Here is a 20211-nt window from a genome sequence, read left to right as displayed (position 1 = left end):
AATATATTTAATTGATACAGTTAATTTCTTCTGAGCCACTTCTGAGAGAATTGTTGAGTCTTGTTGCTTGCATTTATACTTGGTTTCCATTAAAGTTTGAACTCAATAATTGCACAATATACTACAAGAGAATTCATATATGTCTGCATCTCTGGAAATAAAATTTACTCCTGTTTCTGGCTAGCTATACGTTTCTGTGAGAATTCCGTAATACTGAAAACCATCTTAGTGTGCCAGTGTTTTCCAGAATTTAAAGTATTTCTTCTTGGTATCAACTTATAAGGAAGTTTCATGGTTATTTGATTGATGATAGCATGTGGGTGCATGTTTTGAACAATAGTATGTAACCATTTCAATATTCATTTTCTTTATATTTATTGAGTGTCTTCTATGTTCCAGGAATGGTTCTAGGTCTTTGGGAAACTTCAGAGAACAAGCAGACAAAGGTTACTACCATTGTGGATCTTACATTCCAAAACAGGGGGACAGACAATAAATAAAACACTTTAATAAAAATAAGCAGATTATACTGTTTGCTAGAAATGATGAGAGCTATGGGGGACAAAACCGAATAGATAGAGAATATATAGAGTGAGGTAAAATATATCAGGAGGCTTGGAGACAGTAAGTTTCAAGTTTTGCTTCAAAGGTGAGCAAATAAATAGGACTGTAGCTGGGGAAGGAAGTGGAGTCAAGAGAGCATTTTCCTAAGATGGCAGAAATATGTGTATACTAATGGGACTCATTTAGTACAGATGGAAAATGTGATGAATCACCAGAGAAAGGGGAGAACAGCTGACTTGTGTCCTTGAGTAGAAAGAGGAGTTGGGATCCGGTACACAACTGGAGACGTACTGGAGACATTGGCTTGAGCTAGGAGCTGGACACGTCATTGAAGGTAACAGGGCAATATATATAACAAGCCAAATAATAAGTGTCTATTAAAAGCATTTTTCGGCTGACTGAACACCTAATTAAATGTCTACTAAGCATAAGGCATTGGAAACAGAGTGATAAATAGCTGAGACAGAATAGTTTCTGTCTTTGTCAAGCTTGTGGTCTCGTGTGCAAAAGTCTTCTTTCTTTTAAAAAATAAAGTAGTAGAAAAAAGACACAGAATCTTGAGATAACGTTACTATATTTCCATCATTAGAATGCATTTTGGTATCCTAGTTTCACCTTTAACGTTAGCATATGAGTATACTCTCACTCCAATTGGTATTCTTACAAAAAATGGTCTAAGCCCCTAGTTAAGACTTTCAGTCTTCTTTGTACCATTGTTCTGGTGGAAAGATGTGGTTTGCATATATAGTCTTGACTTAAGAGTCCTTTTTCTGCTAAGTATCACCCATTGATGGCCAATACAATTGACTTCTGCGGAAGGAAGCAGAGAGAGGAAACCTGCAGGTGTCAAAAGAATGTATTGGCCCTTGCCCTTCAAATGTCCTTGCATTTCTCTATAGTCTTCTGTTTATCCATTTCTGACACATCCATTAAACCTCTCTTTTGCTCACTGGCTTTCAAGGAGAGAAATGAGTCTGCCTACTTCTTGTGACTATTCAGGTGTTGCTGTCCATGGTGCCCGATGGGAGAAAGAAAAAAATAATTTGTTGGAGAACTTGTCCATCTTTTATCCTCTTTGTTCTTATTTCTTTCATTCCAACCCCAAGAATATCTTTTCATTTATGGCCTATATAAATCAAAAGCTTAACCTAACTAAAATTTGATCCAGTCAAACTACAGATGTTCTAGGCATCACTGTTGGGGCCACTTCCTCTGGAACCTGTTCCCCACTTAAGAAATCACTTTTAGAGGAATCTTGTCATATCATCGCTCAGAAGGTTTCCTTTCATCTATCTTATTCTGTTACCTATTTTAATTGTATTTTACCTTACTACATTAATTAACAATGCCAATTGGAGAAGATTTAGTATCTCATTTCCCAGCATTCATTTAGAGACAAATTCCATGTATCTCCTACTTCTCCTTGTGAAGTCAACTTATTATGTAGTTTGGATGCTTCTCCCTAAGTGATCCCCAGGTTGACTGTACTGTTCTGAGATTGTGATGCAGAGAATTAGGCATCTCTCTCATCCGAGCCTAAGGAGGCTGTCTGGAACGGTTGTGAACATTGGCACAGATGAGCTGCAGTTGATTTTCAGATTTGCATCAGTGTTACTGATTCCCTGCATTTGCCTGCAATTCTCTCTCATAAGTCACCCCGTAAGCCCCTTGCTAACTTTGCACTGAAGATATAGTCTAAGTGATGGAAATGCATTAGAAGGCATGTCTGATGGTGACCGACTGAAACCTGGAACTGGACGTATTTTTAAGGGCCTTTTTGGCTATCTCATACTAGAGCCACATACGAGAGTGTCCCATTCACACACTGTGTCAATTAAATGATAGACACAGTGAGAAATTAAAGCAGGGGTTCCCAAATAACCATTAGAATCATCTGGATGCCTTTTAAAATTTTGATTCCTGGGTCCCATTCCATACTTCTGAATCGGGTCACCCGTTTGACTTGTATCTCTAAAGAACCATCATAAGGTAGTAACAACTTGGATGCAAGCCTTAGATTTCACTGATATAGTGAAGATAATACATATATCTCCTTGTATGTGGAATAGTAATACACATTATTCCTTAATTGTACCTTCTTTTGACTGTGTTCCTAAACCCGGATAATTAGAAGACTCTTCCATGGAGCTTAAAAAATTTACAAATTTCCAAGCCACACTTGACTGGCTTAGGCAAAAGCACTGATGAAGTATTTTTATTATTAAGACATTCCATAAGTAGGGCTTTAACATTTATAAAGTGTTCTGAACATTGTCTCACTTGATTTCCATAGCAACTCATAATTGTAATTATGCTTTATATGCGAGAAAATTGAATATATGTCACAAAAGCTTTCATTTGTGGAATGGGCTTGATTACTCTGTTGGTCATGGGTATTCATGCATTCTTGTTTCCTCACAGTAATTTGTCATGTCAGTTTGATTTTTTTCTCATATCCTTTTTTTTTTTTTTTTTTTTTTTGCGGTACGCGGGCCTCTCACTGTTGCGGCCTCTCCCGTTGCGGAGCACAGGCTCCGGATGCGCAGGCTCAGCGGCCATGGCTCACGGGCCCAGCCGCTCCGCGGCATGTGGGATCTTCCCGGACTGGGGCACGAACCCGCGTCCCCTGCATTGGCAGGCGGACTCTCAACCACTGCACCACCAGGGAAGCCCCTGGGATGCTTATTTTATTTTTAAAAAAGTTTATTGTTGGGCTAGATGAATGCAGTGTATAGATTGGAGCCTGAATATTTCATTCTCTTTCTTGTACTTTTCTTGAAAGAAAAGGCAATGACTTAATTGTGGGCTTAATTTGACATGCTTTATTTTGTAAATATTTGGGAAAAGAATGCCTTTCCACCCTACTCTTTCGCTGTTTCCAGGTACTCTGAGCAATCGGTGTGACTCAAAACCATCAGTAACTGTGGTTGGCTCTGTATTAGTTCCTGAGGGGAAAGCATCCTTCTGGGTGAGATGTGAGCCCTGCCTGAGCTAAGTGCTTCTTGCACTTTTCCAGGGAAGGAGCAGGAACAGTAATAGAGCAGAGTCTTAGAGCAGACATCTGAAAGCAGGAGACATCTGTGAAGTTCTGTTTCACCTCTATGCAGTTTTTCATTTTACATCATAACAGGTGGCTTAGTGGTGGTAAAATAATGATTTCTCCATTCGTCCCCCTCTAATCTCAATAAATTGATATTCCAGCGAGATGCTTTAGGTTTATTTTGTGGCTGTAAGTGTGCTTGACAAATCATTAAGTACCTCTAAGGTCTACACTTACCTATTTTGAAAAACATGGCCTTAGGGGAGCCAAACCCTCCTAATTGCCTCTTTCAGGGCTGTAGGCTTTAGATCGGTCTGGATCTAGATCTGTCTGGGTAAATCACATGTCTGATTTCACATATTATTCTCTCTAAATTATCTGCCGTCTGTTGGGACAAATGATTGTGGCCTGCTGTCCTCTCTCGGTACCATTGTACCTCTTTCAATCACTCGGCCACCACTCAGGCTCCCATTTGCCAAATCATCCACTTTGTTTCCAATTTGATTTCCTTTCTGAAATGTCTCTGTAAGTGCCTTTAATGCTCTTCTGCTCAGTAACTCCACTGGCTTCTTGTTGTTGTTGTTAGATTTCAGGCTACTCCATCTTTCTGCGTTTCTACTCTTGACGGTGCACCATTGTATCAGGCTGTTTAGGGCAGGTCATGCTGTGGGAGCAATACTTTGGTGGCTTTTAAGCACAGGTTTGTTTCTCGCTCCTGAAAATGTGCACGGTAGCTGCCCATTTCATCTTCCCTTTGCTCTGAGATCCAGGCTGGAGAAGCAACCCCTATCTGGAACATTATGGGGCGCATGGTAGAGGGAAAGGAAATGGTAGGAGTGTGTGATGGCTCTTACATCTTCTGCTCAGAAGTAGCACATGGCTCTTCCACTCACATTTCATTAGCCAAGTCCCACAACCAAGCTTGATGCTGATGGGGCAGGAAGTGTAATCCTCCCCCCAAAACACATCTGCTAGGGAGATGCAGTGTAGATGTGACAATAATAAAATCTCCCCAAACAATGTCTTTTCAGCTTTGTATATACTCAGAATCTTACACCGTATCTGTCCCAAAATAGATAATCAATAGGGGAAAGAATGACTTCTTTTTTCCCCAAATTCTTTGCCTGTTCGTGTTGGGGACCTTGGCCTGATTCTACCTGTTTCTTCTCTGGATCCTTCTTATCTTCTACCTTTACCCGAGTGTTTATCATTAGCATTTTTCTTCATTCTCCTCATCCTTTGCCTACAGTTTTACACTATACTTTGATGTTTGGGAAATCCACTATGGTTAGTTTTTTTTTTAATCTAGCTTGTAGTAGTTTGCTTTCACACTGTATTTCTGAATGGCTCAGCAAGGCAAAGGAAACTTAGTTTTGATTTTAAGCCATGCTGAGCCACAAGAAAGGGAGTCAGTTGTTTAGAACTTTGAAGATTTCTGTTTTGCCATTCTGTATAGCACCATTCTGGTTGAAGTTCATATGTGCCAACAAATGAATTAACTCTAAGCTTTCATCTGGTGGTACCTGGATTTACAGAGTTGCGAAAACAGTCTGAGCTTAAGGCAGGTAAAGAAAACCTCACCTGAGCTTTACATAGACTTTATAGAAATAATGTCACTATACCTGCACTATAAGGTACAGGAAAATATTCTTTTCCAGAATTTATTTTGGAGTCCAGCATAGTCTTAAACACTTCTTTTCAAAGTTTGTATTTTTTTTATATTTATTTATTTATTTATTTTTATTTGTTTGGCTGTGCCGGGTCTTAGTTGAGGCATTTGGGACCTGTAGCTGTGGCACGCAGACTCTTCTCAGTTGCGGCATGCGACCTCTTTAGTTGCAGCATGTGGGATCTAGGTCCCTGGCGAGGGATCGAACCTGGGCCCCCTGCATTGGGAGTGTGGAGTCTTAGCCACTGGACCACCAGGGAAGTCCCCAGAGTTTATTTGTATTAATCACTATCTATTTTTAAATGTGCTGGGCATTTTGGCTTTGCATTGTACCCCCAAACACTTTGGATGGTGTTTCAGAGTTAAGTATAATCTGCCTTGCAATGCAATTTTTCGTATAGATATTTTAGTTCCTCTACTAGATTGTAATTTATTGAAAGACGTTTATTTTAAGAGTTTAGTTTTTTTTTAATTAATTTATTTATTTTTGGCTGCATCGGGTCTTAGTTGGGGCACGTGGGATCTTTCATTATGGCGTGCAGGCTTCTTTCTAGTTGTGCCCTGCAGGTTTTCCCTTCTCTAGTTGTGGCACACAGGCTCCAGGGCGCGTGCGCTCTGTAGTTGTGGCGTGCAGTCTCCAGGGCATGTGGGCTCTGTAGTTTGTGGCATGCAGGCTCTCTAGTTGAGGTGCGCAAGCTTAGTAGTTGTGGCATGCGGGCTTAGTTGCCCCGCAGCATGTGAGCTCTTAGTTCCCTGACCAGGGATCGAACCCTCATCCCCTGCATTACAGGGTGGATTCTTTACCACTGGACCACCAGGGAAGTGTCTGAAGGACATAAGTTTTTTTTGCCTTCATCCCCTCTCCCTTTTTGGTAAATACTAACAAATGCTCGTTGAATTGAATGTGACTATTATAGTTGCTATATTAGTGGGTGTATTATTAACTATCAAGTTAGAGTTGTAAAACAGTTGCTATAGTATTAATTTTCAAGGTGGAGTCATTCTGTATGCTTGCTCTTTTCACTTTTGTTAAATGATTATGCAATTAAGATGCATGTATTTTTAATGTGTTCAGTTGCAGTATCATAGGCAACACTGTAGGTGCCCAGATGTATGCCCCTAGCACCTACCTTTTCTGAGCCCAGTAGACTGACTTGCAGCTTCCAGCATCAGAGCTCTTTGCCCGAGGGCTTTCTGTGGTTCCGGAGACCTATCTGCCCCTACATGGACATAATGGGGAATTAATGTCCCCCAGAAGCAGCCAATGATTGGCAGGAGTTGATGCATAAATGCCCCAGCTCCCTTGCCGCTCGGTTAGGATATCTCTAGGGTGTTTGAGTCTGTCTCCCAGAGTTCCCTAACGGGGTTAAGGCGGGGCTGCCCACTGCAGAAGCTTGCTTGCTAATGCACTCTGCGTTGACTGTCTTTCCTTACCTGCTTCACTTCTCCACACTACCATCAACATTTCCTGGGGTAACTCCAGACTAAAATCTAATCCTAGTCTCAGAGTCGTAGAGTTTCTAAGTGCAATCCAAACCAGAACAAGTGTTCATGGGCCAACATTTACAATTGAACAATTTCTCTATTTTGGTGATGTCCAATAGAAACACAATGCAAACCACATTCATAATTTAAAATTTTCTAATGTATTTTAAAAAGTGAAAGATGCTGTACACCTGAAACTAACACAGTATTATAAATCAACTATACTTTAATTTTTAAAAAGTGAAAAGAAAGAGATGAAATGAGTCTTAATATAGTTTATCTAACTCAGTATATCCAAAATATTGTATTAATATACAGTCAGTGTAGAATATATTAATGAGATATATATGTTTTTTGGCACTAAATCTCTGGCCACTTGGGGCTAGTAGCTACCATATTAAACAGTGAACAGTGGTGATCAGTTTCCAACCATTGTAACCTACATGTCAAAATTTAGAGACTTAGTAGCTCTTGAATGTATAGAACTGCTGTATGGTGGGTCACAGTTTCTAAGCAAAGTCTTACTTGCCTTCTCCTTTTCTTTTCTTTCTTTAAAAAATATTTAAATATTTATTTATTTATTTAGGCTGTGCCGGGTCTTAGTTGCGGCATGCGGACTTCTTAGTTGCGGCATGCATGCGGGATCTAGTTCCCCGACCAGGGATCGAACCCAGGCCCCCTACATTGGGAGTGTGGAGTCTTACCCACTGGACCACCAGGGAGGTCCCTCTCCTTTTCCTTTTTAGGCTGAGTAAAATCTCTGTACATATCTAGAGTGATGGGCATCTTGTTTAGTCCGTGTCCACATATTTATGTTCTTTCAAGAATGAGCTTCTGGCGAAAATAACTCTAGACTTATTGTTTTGTACATGTTTGCATGCAAGATACAGACAAGATGCTTAGCATCTCTGTGTTTGTGTGTTTTCAGGCAGAGGGTACCAGACTTCAGCGAGAACTCCGAGGATATTTAGCAGCTATCAAAGGTAATTTGTATGAGTTGTTTACTGCATGTTACCAAGCACAGGTTGTTCTTGGAATTCAGGAGTAGCAAGATTGAGTGTTAATTATACAGCCATTTGGCTTTCTGGCCGGATGGGTACTCGAGCACAGGTGTTGCATTCCACCCACTCCCCAATTCCCATTGAAATGATAATCAGAATACACAAGGAACAAATGCGTCTGCCCTTATGCTGGAAACTAGGAATAGGTGCCTCCCACGTCCTACAGCTTTCTAGGAAGAGTTGTTAGATAGAGTGAGCTTGAGACCTTGCAGCCGATTTTATCCCAGGGGAGAGTATGTCCCAAGAGCTGGATGCTCACAGACTTACACACAAGCCTTCTAGCTGGAGGGGGCGAGGGATGGTAGCAGGGTTAGCAGGAAGCATGGCCCTGGACTGCCTGTGACTTGTGGGGACCAGCTGCACCTGCAGCCCTGCCACTGTAGGGGGACAGAGAGGCTCTGGCGCTGATTTCTAGTCTCAGGATATTCAAGGCAAAGAAATGAGGCTGGTGATGGAGGGCAGGGAGAGTGATGGGGGTGTGTGTCCATCTCTGCCGGCCGTCCGCTGTCCAGCCCCCTGCACTGAGTCAGATCCAAGTGCAACCACGGATGTGATGGATGATAAGGCAGATTTTGAGATTAGTGGGGAGAGAATGGATCATCTGTCAATGAGTCTTGGGTAAACTGGCCAAACACTCAGAAAAAAGTGAGATTCCCAACCTCACTCTTTACTCCCTCCTCCTCCATTCCGAATATAGTGAAGATTGAAATATGTATACAAAGAGATGCTCTCAAGTACCAGAATAAAATACAGTAGACTTAGTCTCCAGCCTTGGGTGACAGGGTCTTTACAAGGCTAAGCCAAAACGCAGAAACCGTAAAGGGAAAGTTTGAGAGGTTTGACCTCATACATATATAAAATGTTAAAAAAATTATTTTGACAACATATTTTAATGAAAGTGAACCAGGATATAAAGAGCTCAGTAAGTAAACTAAATGAAGATCAGTTGATCAAAGGAAAAACCGAGTAGAACATATGAAGAGGAAATTAGCCAAAGAAGATCTGTCAATGGGTAATAAATGTGGAAAATGCTTATCCTGAGTAATCAAAGAATATTAAATAAAATCAAAAGGAAGAAGCTGTTATTTTTCTTCCAAATGTTCAAAGACGTTAAAAAAAAAAAACCCATAATACCTAGCGTTGGCAGAGCTGTGTGGGAAATGGACCCCTTCTGTACATTGCTAGTAAGATAGCTTTCCTAGAGAGCGATTTGGCAAAGGTCTTTAAATGTGTATTTTTTTTTGGCATGCCTTTATTTATTTATTTATTTATTTATTATTTATTTTTGGCTGCGTTGGGTCTTCATTGCTGCACGCGGGCTTTCTCTAGTTGTGACAAGCGTGGGCTGCTCTTCATTGCAGTGTGTGAGCTTCTCATTGTGGTGGCTTCTCTTGTTGCGGAGCATGGGCTCTAAGTGCGTGGGCTTCAGTAGTTGTGGCACACAGGATCAGTAGTTGTGTCTCACGGGCTCTAGAGCGCAGGATCAGTAGTTGTGGCACACGGGCTTAGTTGCTCCGCGGCATGTAGGATTTTCCCGGACCAGTTCTCGAACCCGTGTCCCCTGCATGGAAAGGTGGACTCTTAACCACTGTGCCACCAGGAAGTCCCTGGCATGCCTTTTGATACAGCAGTTTCATTTCCAAGAATTTATTCTTAACAGTTTCAATGTGTATGTATGCAGTTGATTACAGAGGTATGGTTACATAATGAAATAATGAAAATCTTAATTAAAAGTTAGTCATGATAATAAAAATTAGTGAAAGTAATTTTTAAACTAAAATGTATTTAAGCTTTGATATACCAGCCATATAATTTCAGTTCTCGTGACAACTCTATGAGGCAGGTACTTTTATCATCTTCATCTTATAGGTAAGAAAAGCCAGGCACACAGGGGTTAAATAGCTTGTCTAGGGTCATGGGCTTATTAAACAATATGGCTACGATACATAGACTGGTCTGTGTGTCTCCTGAGGCCTTGCTGTTTCCTTGTACTGCCGTTGAGCTATATGGCCATCACTATTGCATTAGTTTCATAAATTAGAGTTCATCTGTAGAATGGAGTAATGACAACTTACCTCTGTTGCTTTTTAATGAGCACTTACTATGTGCTAGGCTGTGTACTAAGCATTTTAGCCATGTTATCTCTTTGTTACCGTCCAGTGCAGACTAAATGACATTAGCCTTATTTTGCCTTTGCAAAGAGGTAAACCTCAGAGAATTTAACTTCCACAATACAGCGAGCACATAATTGACTGCTCTAAAAAAATTAACCTCAAGTATTTATAACAGTTTGGTCAGAAAATAGAAGGCACTCTAGGTATTTCTTTCATTATTGATTCAAGATTTGAACACAAGAAGTCACATATTATTTTAAACACAGTATTTTCTGTTTGTTAGCTGATTAAAAAGAAGTGGATTCATCTGTTGAATGAATGAGTGACTTAGATCTCTTTTCCAAGTCTATATATTTCGGTTTATTTTACTGCCCTAGTATGGATAATGCTGTTTAAAAAGACTGACTTAATTCTTTTCCTTAACGTGGTCTAGAAGGATAATCCACTGAGTGAAGAGTTGGCTCCAGAGAGACATTGGGTGGAGCATCCAAGCAACTCTTCCATCAGACTGTGCCCTGCATCCCACTTCTAATGGCCACATCTCCATAAGAAGGAGGGAGGACCCTCTACCAGCTTTCCTCCACACATTTTGCTGACTGAGTGGTGTTAACAAATGATATTCCATGAGAGAGACCTCTGTTTAGATTACTTTGGCTGAGGCTGGTTGGAATAATTTTTAAACAGGTTACTACAGCGTTTATCAGAGCCCTTAATATGCTAATACAACTAAGCTCCCATGGCCTATGGGGTAGGCGGCATTTTCCACTGATTTAACTGTAGAATGCCTTTTTCTTCTCAAAGTCTGACAAAGAATTAGCATTCCTTAGGGCAAAATTTGAGTTTGGGGAACACACTTAAAGACAAGGGTTATGCATTAAGTCGATCGTAATTTGCATTTTCAAAGCGCTTTCATGGCCCATTTTTCTGGTTTTCACAAGAAGAGCTCTAGCTAACTCATGGTACAGCTTAATACAGGCAGCATTACAGAGGAATGAGATCTCACCCAGCGGAGTGATGGGCCCTGGGTCTGGTCCCAGAGGCAAGTGTGGGAAAATCACCAAGCCTGTCAACTACCTCATGTGTAAAGCGGCTCTGAAGTCCCCCAAAATCTCTACTCCTGGGATTCTATGAAATTGGATTCAATGAGCTCTACCCTTCATCTTATTATCACTAAATCTCTGGGTGGTATTCACTCCAGTAGGTCTTTATTATTTCTGCTGACGGCTTGGGCTTTGCAGGAGATCGTATGCTCGCATTCATTTTAGCAGCAACATTGCCTTGAGCCTCAATTACAGTCCTGGTACTGTTCTAGGAGATGTAGATGCAGAGATGAACAAGACATAGTGTCTGCTCTCGTGCAGCTAGCCGTAGAGAAAGCTGAATAAACAAGAAGGCCAGATATGCATAGTAATAAGTAGTTTAAGAGAAGTGTGCATTCTGGGCTATCACAACAGAGGAGAGACCCCCTCCACCTTGGCTGAGGGACGAGAGACCAGGTCAGGAATGGCCCTTTCAAGGAACTTACACTTGAATGGACCCAAGAAGGGGGCATACGTGGTCATCAGGTGATAAGATATGCCAGAGAAAGGGGTTGATGTTGGAAGGACTTTCCAGGTAGAAAAAGCATTGGGTTTTATTCTGTCAATGCAGAAGGGAGTCCTTACATTATTGTAGGTGAGGGAATGAGTCACATGATCAGATTAGCATTTTAGAAATAATTATTGTGATCGTGTGGAATCCAGGCTAGGGGGAATGAAACTGCTAGGAAACTTCTTAGAAGTCTAGGCTAATAGTTTAATAATAATTATAGCTAACATTTATTGAGCATGTAGGTAGGCACTGACATAAACGTTTTATGGCCTCATTTCATGTTATTCTTACTACAACACATGACATGCACTGTAATTTATTGATAATGTACACGTTAGAAAACTGAGGTCTAGGGTGGTCCAAAATTTTGATGAGAGGGAAGTGATTCCCATCCAGAATAATCATTCTTCTCTATATGATGTTTGAGACTTGTCTTACAGTTTTGGAAACCACTAATCTTTTAAGAAAATATTGGATATTAGATATTATTAAATGTCACTTAGCATCTATTCTTTTTTTTTCTGTTTTTTTTATTTTTTTTATTTTTTTAATTAGTTTCTGCTTTATAACAAAGTGAATCAGTCATACATATACATCTGTTCCCACATCCCTTCCCTCAACTTAGCATCTATTCTGCTTTAACGGTGCCCAATTACTTTGAAGGGGACTTGGGTTTTAGCTTTTTTTTTCTTTCTCGTATGCTCTGCCAGCAGAGTAAATCCTAAATCCCTAAAGCCTCTGCCAATCTTTATGCCTTTTAAGAGCAAGGCTGTGTCTTGTTCACCTGTGTATCCCTCAGAGTACTTCCTATGGAGTGTTCCAGAGACAATTTTTTTGTCAAAATAGATTCTTTCCAAATTATCCACACCACTACTTATCCACACAGCAATTAGTAGTTATTTTTGTCTGCTAATAGAAATATTTACTGCAAACATGGAGCTTTTCGCCTCAGTGATAAGGCCTTACATAATTTTATTTTAAACTTACATTCACAGTTTCATTTTTAATTAATTAATTTATTTATTTATTTATTTTGGCTGTGTTGGGTCTTCATTTCTGTGCACGGGCTTTCTCTAGTTGTGGCAAGCGGGGGCTACTCTTCGTTGTGGTGCATGGGCTTCTCATTGCAGTGGTTTCTCTTGTTGCGGAGCACGGGCTCTAGGTGCACGGGCTTCAGTAGTTGTGGCGTGTGGGCTCAGTAGTTGTGGTGTGTGGGCTCAGTAGCTGTGGTGTGTGGGCTCAGTAGTTGTGGCACGTGGGCTCTAGAGTGCAGGCTCAGTAGTTGTGGTGCATGGGCTTAGTTGCTCCATGGCATGTGGGATCTTCCCGGACCAGGGATCGAACCCGTGTCCCCTGCATTGGCAGGCGGATTCTTAACCACTGCGTCACCAGGGAAATCCATCACAGTTTCCTTTTGTACCACAAAGGTTTTGTCCTACAATGCCATATTCTTCTTTCTTTCTCTTAAGACATTAAGAACCTACCTAAACAGCTGTTTATAATTTCCAGCTGACTCAAGGCAAAGATTTAAAAGAAAACTTCAGAAGCCTTTTGGCATCTGAATTATAGAATTCTAACTGATGACTCACTTTTGGTATAAATTTGAAGGGTATATTTCTTAGTATTGATTTGCTTAGGGAGGGGTAGACATAGACACTTGAAATAAATGTTCCTGCCATGTCACTGGTGACCACATGTACCATCACAAGAGAGATTCTTCCTTGTTTGGATTCAAAATGCTAGGGGATGGATGCAGGTTTTTGCATTACTTTTTGCCTGTCTCTACACTTACAAGACACTAGTTCATCAGAGTTCCCAGAGAATTGAGTCATCACTGCTGTTTCCTACCTTAGCCTGCCGGGCTTCATCACGTGGTTGCCAAGTCATTTCAGCAGGTGTGGGTTGTACCTCTCATTGTAAGGGGCGTCCTTAATATGTTCAATGATGTGCTCTTCATGGAGAGAGGGTCACAGGCTTTCACACTTCCTGTGGCCCCAAAACACATTCATACCTTTCATGTGCAAAGACCAAATATATATCTGTACCTTATAAGGGGAATACAAAGGGGGATGGTCTATGCCTAAAGCACGGAAAAGTATTATGAAATAGCAAATTAGATGTTGACTCTTTTTGTGGGGTGGGACTAGTATTTTATTTAATTTTTTTAAAATTGGTATTGATATATAGTTGATTTACAATGTGTTAGTTTCAGGGGTACAGCAAAGTGATATATATATATAAATATATATACTTTATATATATAATATATATAAATATATATAAATATACTTTTTAGATTCTTTTCCATTATAGGTTATTATAAGATATTGAGTATAGTTCCCTGTGCTATACAGTAGGTCCTATTTTATATATAGTAGTGTGTGTATTTTAATCCCAAACTCCTAATTTATCCCTCCCCGACCCTTTTCCCCTTTGGTAACCATATGTTTGTTTTCTATGTCTATGAGTCTATTTCTGTTTTGTAAATAAATTCATTGGTATCATTTTATAAGCGATATCATATGAAGTTCTCTGTCTGACTTACTTCACTTAGTATGATAATCTCTAAGTCCATCCATGTTGCTGCAAATGGTGTTATTTCATTCTTTTTTTGTGGCTGAGTAATATTCCATTGTGTGACTCTTTGAGGATATACTTTGATCCTTTCAGGCATCTTCTTTTTATTTTTTATTTTGTTTTGTAGAGCAGAGAAAGGTTTATTGCGAGGGCCAAGCAAGGAGAACAGGCAGCTTGTGCTCAAAACCTTCAAACTCCTCAGCCATCTTCTTTTATTTTGTCCTTTTCTCTCACTGTTGAACCCAGAACTGACTGTCTTAAATTCAGCAAGCATGTGAGTGAGTCTAGAGTGTTGCAGCTTTCAGTTTAACAGAAAACTTTCCCTCTTTGATTCGCTGGCATTAAGTTTATGTGTCTTTTATTTTTAATGGCAGCACTATGGTTTTTCTCTCCTCTCCTTCTATCCAGCCCCTTTTCATATCCCCTAGTGACAAAGACCAGGACACCAACTCGGTCAGGTCTCACCTTCCAGCTGTGAGGGAGAGTCTGGTGCCAAAGAGGCGCTTCTCCAAGTCACCAGCCAAAGACTCCACTTTGCTCTCCCCAGCCCTGAGCTGTCTCCACAGCAATCCGCACTTTACCCTCCATGTTCTGAAGGAGGGGCAAAGGGAGTCTGGAAAAGACTTCGTGATACTTTGTATCACCATGTTGCACTGGGAAACTTTATATCTTTCCTATTATTAATAACCGTATTTTTGCAACATACCAAATTGTACCTTAATGAAAATTTTGAAAATACCCATAGACTTAAGAACACTAAGCTTTCTGAGAGTTCTGACTTAAAACTGTATGTATAAGCTTTTAGTAATATTGGAAAAAGAACAACTTCTTGTTTCTTTTGAAAATTTTTAGGCCACTTAAAGCCCTTTCAATGATGCCTGAAAATCCTATAGATTTTGCTTCTATCTGCTTCCCCACCGCCCAAATGCTTTATTTCTAATATTTAAAGTCATTTGGTATTAATTGTTTTAGAACTCTTTAGTTTTATAGGTAAGTATTCTAGGTGTCCCATACATTTACAGTTTCATGCCATTTAGCAAGTGGCAGCACACATAATAGGACATATTATTATTGGTGTTTTTAGACTAGAACACCTTGTTGATTTTTTCAAGACCCAGCATGTTTCCTTATCCTGAAAATACTAGAAAATGCACACTGTAATCAGAATCAGGACTACAGGTGCAAATAGCAATTGTGCCTGCCCAGGTTTTCCTTAAACAATTAGCAAGTATTCAAGATTTTTCCTCTCACTTTGAAAAGCAGGGAAAGGAGGAAGAGACTCCTCACCTACCTCTCTCTAACAGGAGTTGTTTTTCTCCAATGCTAGGCATGCAAGAGGCTTCCATGAAGCTCACCGAGTCGCTGCATGAAGTCTACGAGCCCGACTGGTACGGGCGTGAAGATGTGAAAATGGTTGGCGAGGTAAGAGCTGGTCACAGCACGTGAGAGGCCCCGGGGTGACTTCTGTGAGGTTCCCACCATGTCCTGCTCACTCAGCCTATCCCCTGACCCCCTCTCACCACTTCATGGCCCCAATCATGAGGGGACACCGTGTACCCTGAAGGCACTGTGCAGTTCCACCATCCAGATCAACCCAAACTTGCAGTGAGGAGTGAACATGATAATAAAGCCACTTGGGTAGAAAGCTGTGGCTTAAAGATTGGTTTTGTTCAACATAAGAATAGCACTTGTCGGTCCTTTACTATACTTCTTAGCCCATTCCGGTAGGAGAACTGGCTCATGGCCTGATTTTATGTACTGCGCCTTCTTCCTCATCCCTCCTTGAAAGCAGGCACAGGATCTGGGAAGAGCATCCCATTCACTTTACCACCAGATGGTCCATTCGCTGCTCTGCAGGGCCGAGGACAGGGCCTGCTAATAGGAATTTAACTAATGAAAGGCTTCGTCCTTAGACATGTCTTAACACCTGAAATGTGCCGTCTAGCTCAGGGCTGTCTGGCTCTGGGAAGTGAGAAAGTGGTTATTGTTGCTTTGAGGAAGGCGGAATGGGCTGTGACATCAGATGAGTTCTTTAATCTTCTTGGGCTTTAGTTCCTCATCGGTGAAGTGAGAGTAATAATTGTATCTCCTAATAACACAAAGTCTGTGTATTACCATCCTCGACCTAGTGCACTGTGTGTGTGATTATTACTGACTTTAGGAAGCCTGCTGTCAGGGGTTTTCTCATGTCCAAGCTCTTCGTTAAAACAAAGAACGGTTGGCCATCGTGCCCACTTCATGGGAGCTCGTTGCTTCTCATGAGGCACAGAAGAGTTAAGAGATATGGCCGCCACAACTCAGGGAAGGGTCTGGTACATGACATGCTGATCATCTGTGCAGCCTTTGGAAAGATGGGTAAGCATCTTTCCTGGGCTGCTTCACGAAAATTCTGACACCCCCACATGGATCACAAGTCATAATCTTGTTATGACTGTGATAGAAACTGAGATCTATTTATGAAGAAAGCTCTTTGTGAGCTCTGTTACCTCTTTTGAAAACTTTCACTATGTGAATTAGGCAAAACTAGCCTCCACACGCCATTTTCCAATGCAGTTTTGAGGAACTGCATCTTCTCACGTTTCTTAAATATAAAGACGCTGTGTTTCAACAGCGTGTTGTTAAAGGCTTAACTCATTTTGTAAATTTCTGATTAGAGGTGTATAATTAAAACTTCATTGTGAAAAGAAGAATTTTTAAGGGAATGGTAGAAACTTGTGTGAATGGCTTTTCAGAACACCACATTACAATTCTGTGTATGGCAAATGCCACTGTTGACCTTGATTCCTAAGGAAACAGCTGCTGTCCTACCTTGATCCTCGTGGCTGCCAGGATTTTTGGAATCTTTCGATGGGGAAGCACCTGACACTGCATGTTCAGGGGGTCTGCTCAGATCATAAGATAAGCCTCTTTGTACGGTGGACTTAAATTTTTTTGTTTGCATAAAATTCTTTTTTTTAATTCTTTATTTATTTGGTTGCACTGGGTCTTAGATACAGCAGGCGGGCTCCTTAGTTGCAGCACATGGGCTCCTTAGTTGTGACATGTGAACTCTCAGTCGTGGCTTGCATGTGGGATCTAGTTCCCTGACCTGGGATCGAACCCGGGTCCCCTGCATTGGGAGCATGGACTCTCAACCACTGTGCCACCAGGGAAGCCCTGCATAAAATTCTTAATAAGGGTCTATGACAATTAGACTTGGGTTTTAACGTGTGAAAAAGAGAAGCCAGTCGACCATTAAAACGTGGTTTTCAACAAGAGAGAAGCTTCTCTCCCATCACCGACCTTGGAGGTTGGCAGCCCAGGTGTGGGATGGGGGACCCACGAGCATCAGGGACCTGTCTTTGCATCCCTGCTGCCACCTCCACGTTCAAGATGACTCTGAGCTCTGGCTATCAGCTCTCATTGTTGTCTTCCAGTCAGCAAGAAGGAGGAAGCGTGGAGGACAAGCCTCCTTTTAGGGCCACTTCCTGAAAGTCCATCCCGTTGGCAGAATTTAGTCTCATGGCTACACTGGGCTGCAGTGGAGGCTGGGAAGTATGGTCTGTATCCTAGGCAGCTGTGTGCCTGGCTAAAACTGGACGTTCTATTGCTAAGAAAAAAGAAAGGGTAGGCATTGTCAGGAGACGCCCAATGTAGTGATGGGAGGAATATGGAACGACGTTCTTGTGCACGTGCCTGGGATTCTGTGAAGCAAGTTTATGTTGTCAACTCACATACTTGGAGAAATTGAAACTCAGGAACGTTCAGTTCTCCAAAGTCACACAGCTGGGCTATGAACTCTGTTCTGGTGAGGCAGCCTGGTGTCATTGACAGATCATGGGCTTCAGATTCAAGGGTTGAAACCAGAGTCTGTCATATACCAGCTGCATGACCTTAGCCAAATTATGTAACATCTCTGGACTTCAGCATCATCTTCTGTATAATGGCAACAATGAGACTTTCTTCATAAGGCTATTGTGAGAATTAAATCACACATACACACATACACACAGAGACACATACAGCTTTTAACCCAATGCCTTGACAGTAATAGAAGTAAGAATAATAATAATATCTAATACTCACTGTGTTTATCATAATTGATATTCCATAAATGGTAGGGCCCTTCCCAGTATGACTAAATTTTCTGCGCTCCATGTGGAGGCTTCAGCAATGGTTTGTTGTTTGTCTGGAGTGGTTTCTAATTTCATGGATTGCTTCAGAAGCAAACCGTCTTTGTGGAATTCTTCACAGACTCCTAGCCCCAAAGTCCATTTATAGGAATCTGGGGACCTTTTGAAGTTTCTACATTCTTTAGTAATTCGGAATCAGAAACACATTTTTAAATGAGCTGAGCCCTTAGGTAGCCTATATTATAAATTAGAACTGGTAGCCAAATTACTGTATTTTTAAATAATCCACACTTTTCTAGCATTTACTAGCCAGGGAAGTAGAACTTATTTAATTCTATAGTTTCAGGTTTTTTAGAAGTTGGTGAAAGTTATCCAATTAAAATAATTCTGCAGTTGTCTCTTTATTCTCTTTTTCTTTCAGAAATGTGATGTGCTGTGGGAAGACTTCCATCAAAAACTAGTGGATGGGTCCTTGCTGACACTGGACACCTATCTGGGCCAATTTCCTGACATAAAGGTATTTTATTCTGTGTCTATAAAGGGAAGAATTGAATGGTCCCATGTTCTTATTAAAACATGGGCAAGAGATAAGTAGAATTAAAAGTGCTCAAGCTGACATCAAAGACAGTTGATAACTTTTCATTTATTTAAGCATGAGATTTTTATCCTGTTCCTAACAGTTTAAAATGAAATATAGTTCCAGAAATCACATTTCCCCCTTTAATGAACTGCTTCAGCTTTTATTTCTCTACAGAAGTCTTTTTAATCCTATAGATAGAAAATCATAAATCAGAGATACCAAAAAATTCCAGTCTTCTTTATGTTCAAACCTTTTGGTTATATGGCATTTGGCAAGAATTTCCGTTAGAATAAACAAAGGTCATGAGGAAAGGAGAAACTTCATTACACATGTGAGAGCAAAATCTGATCCTTTCCTTACTGTTTATTTTGTGTATGTTCATAGTACACCTGCATATTTTTCTCTCCTTGAAATTTTCAGGTTCACATTGAATTCTTAAGATGTAAGCATTTCAAATACATTTGCATCTGGATCTAAAAATATCTTGTCTAAAACATTTGTCTTATTCTTATGTCTTGGAGTCAATGAAAGGAAAGTACACAAGTGAAGGACTGAATAGCACAGATTTGAAATTGACTCTTAAGGTATAGATGGTCTTTAAACCATCCCGGCTGTATATAGCAAATGGTAGCATTAATAGATGTGCTCCCTAGTTGTTTTCCCAGCTCAAAGAGGACTGCTAGGTAAGACAGCCATGTGCCCTTCCTGTAGAGCGAGGAGGCCATGGACCAGTGTCCATGGGCATTTTCAGTATCTTGCTAGGTGACCTCTGATGTGAAGTTCCATTTTTTACCTGGCCTTCTTTATAGCCATTGCCAGACACCAGGAAACTATCTGCAATAATGTGCACCGCCCTTGGCCGTGAAACACAGTGAAGCTTCTTGGCCAAAACTATACTCCTATCAATGACGTTCGTTTCCTCAGTCTCACACAGAATGCCTAATGCTAGATGGCCAACACCCGAAGTGTGTTTTGGGACACCAGAGGCACCAGACAAAAACCTAAGTTGATCAGACTGGACACATTAGCCTTGTTGGCAAAATGTCCCAGAGAACAAATCCAAATGACGAATTCTAGGTGATGTTATCATAATAGGCAGCAGAATGCTTTACCGAGTCATTGTATAGCTACATCTTAATTTGGAAAGGTATTAAGTCAGTTTTAAAATTTTTCTGAGAAATTAAACAATTTTTAAAAAAATTATAATTCTGTACACAGGGAAAGTGTTTTGAGATATCTTCAGATGATTTGATAGGCATTGACATTTTGTCTTGGAATTTGCAGCATTTGTGGAGCAAACAGTCTCAGAATTATTATCACGCTTTAGAATACTGTTTATTGCGTGGTAATTCAGTCTCCATAGAAATCAATTCCTAATAAATTAGGTAAAAGAAACGTTTGTCTTCCTACTTGAAAATT

The 20211-nt window shown here is 40.6% G+C and overlaps 1 protein-coding gene across 2 annotated transcripts in view; it reads left to right on the top strand.

Annotated features, from left to right (window-relative positions):
- The window catches only part of AMPH (amphiphysin), a gene marked incomplete at its 3' end in the record, with an annotated part of 172357 nt that overhangs the window by 88901 nt on the left and 63245 nt on the right, over nucleotides 1-20211 (top strand). For both annotated transcript variants that reach the window (XM_081244093.1, XM_081244092.1), the window contains exons 3-5: nucleotides 7691-7741; nucleotides 15428-15522; nucleotides 18634-18729. In XM_081244093.1, coding sequence (XP_081100219.1) covers nucleotides 7691-7741; nucleotides 15428-15522; nucleotides 18634-18729 — 242 coding nt within the window. The remainder of the gene's footprint in view (nucleotides 1-7690; nucleotides 7742-15427; nucleotides 15523-18633; nucleotides 18730-20211) is intronic.

This window comes from Mesoplodon bidens, assembly GCF_964165515.1.
Source record: "Mesoplodon bidens genome assembly, chromosome: 9".
Lineage (NCBI taxonomy): Eukaryota > Metazoa > Chordata > Mammalia > Artiodactyla > Ziphiidae > Mesoplodon > Mesoplodon bidens.
The sequence above is the reverse complement of the archived record's forward strand: the minus strand, read 5'-3'. Positions and strand labels throughout refer to the sequence as shown.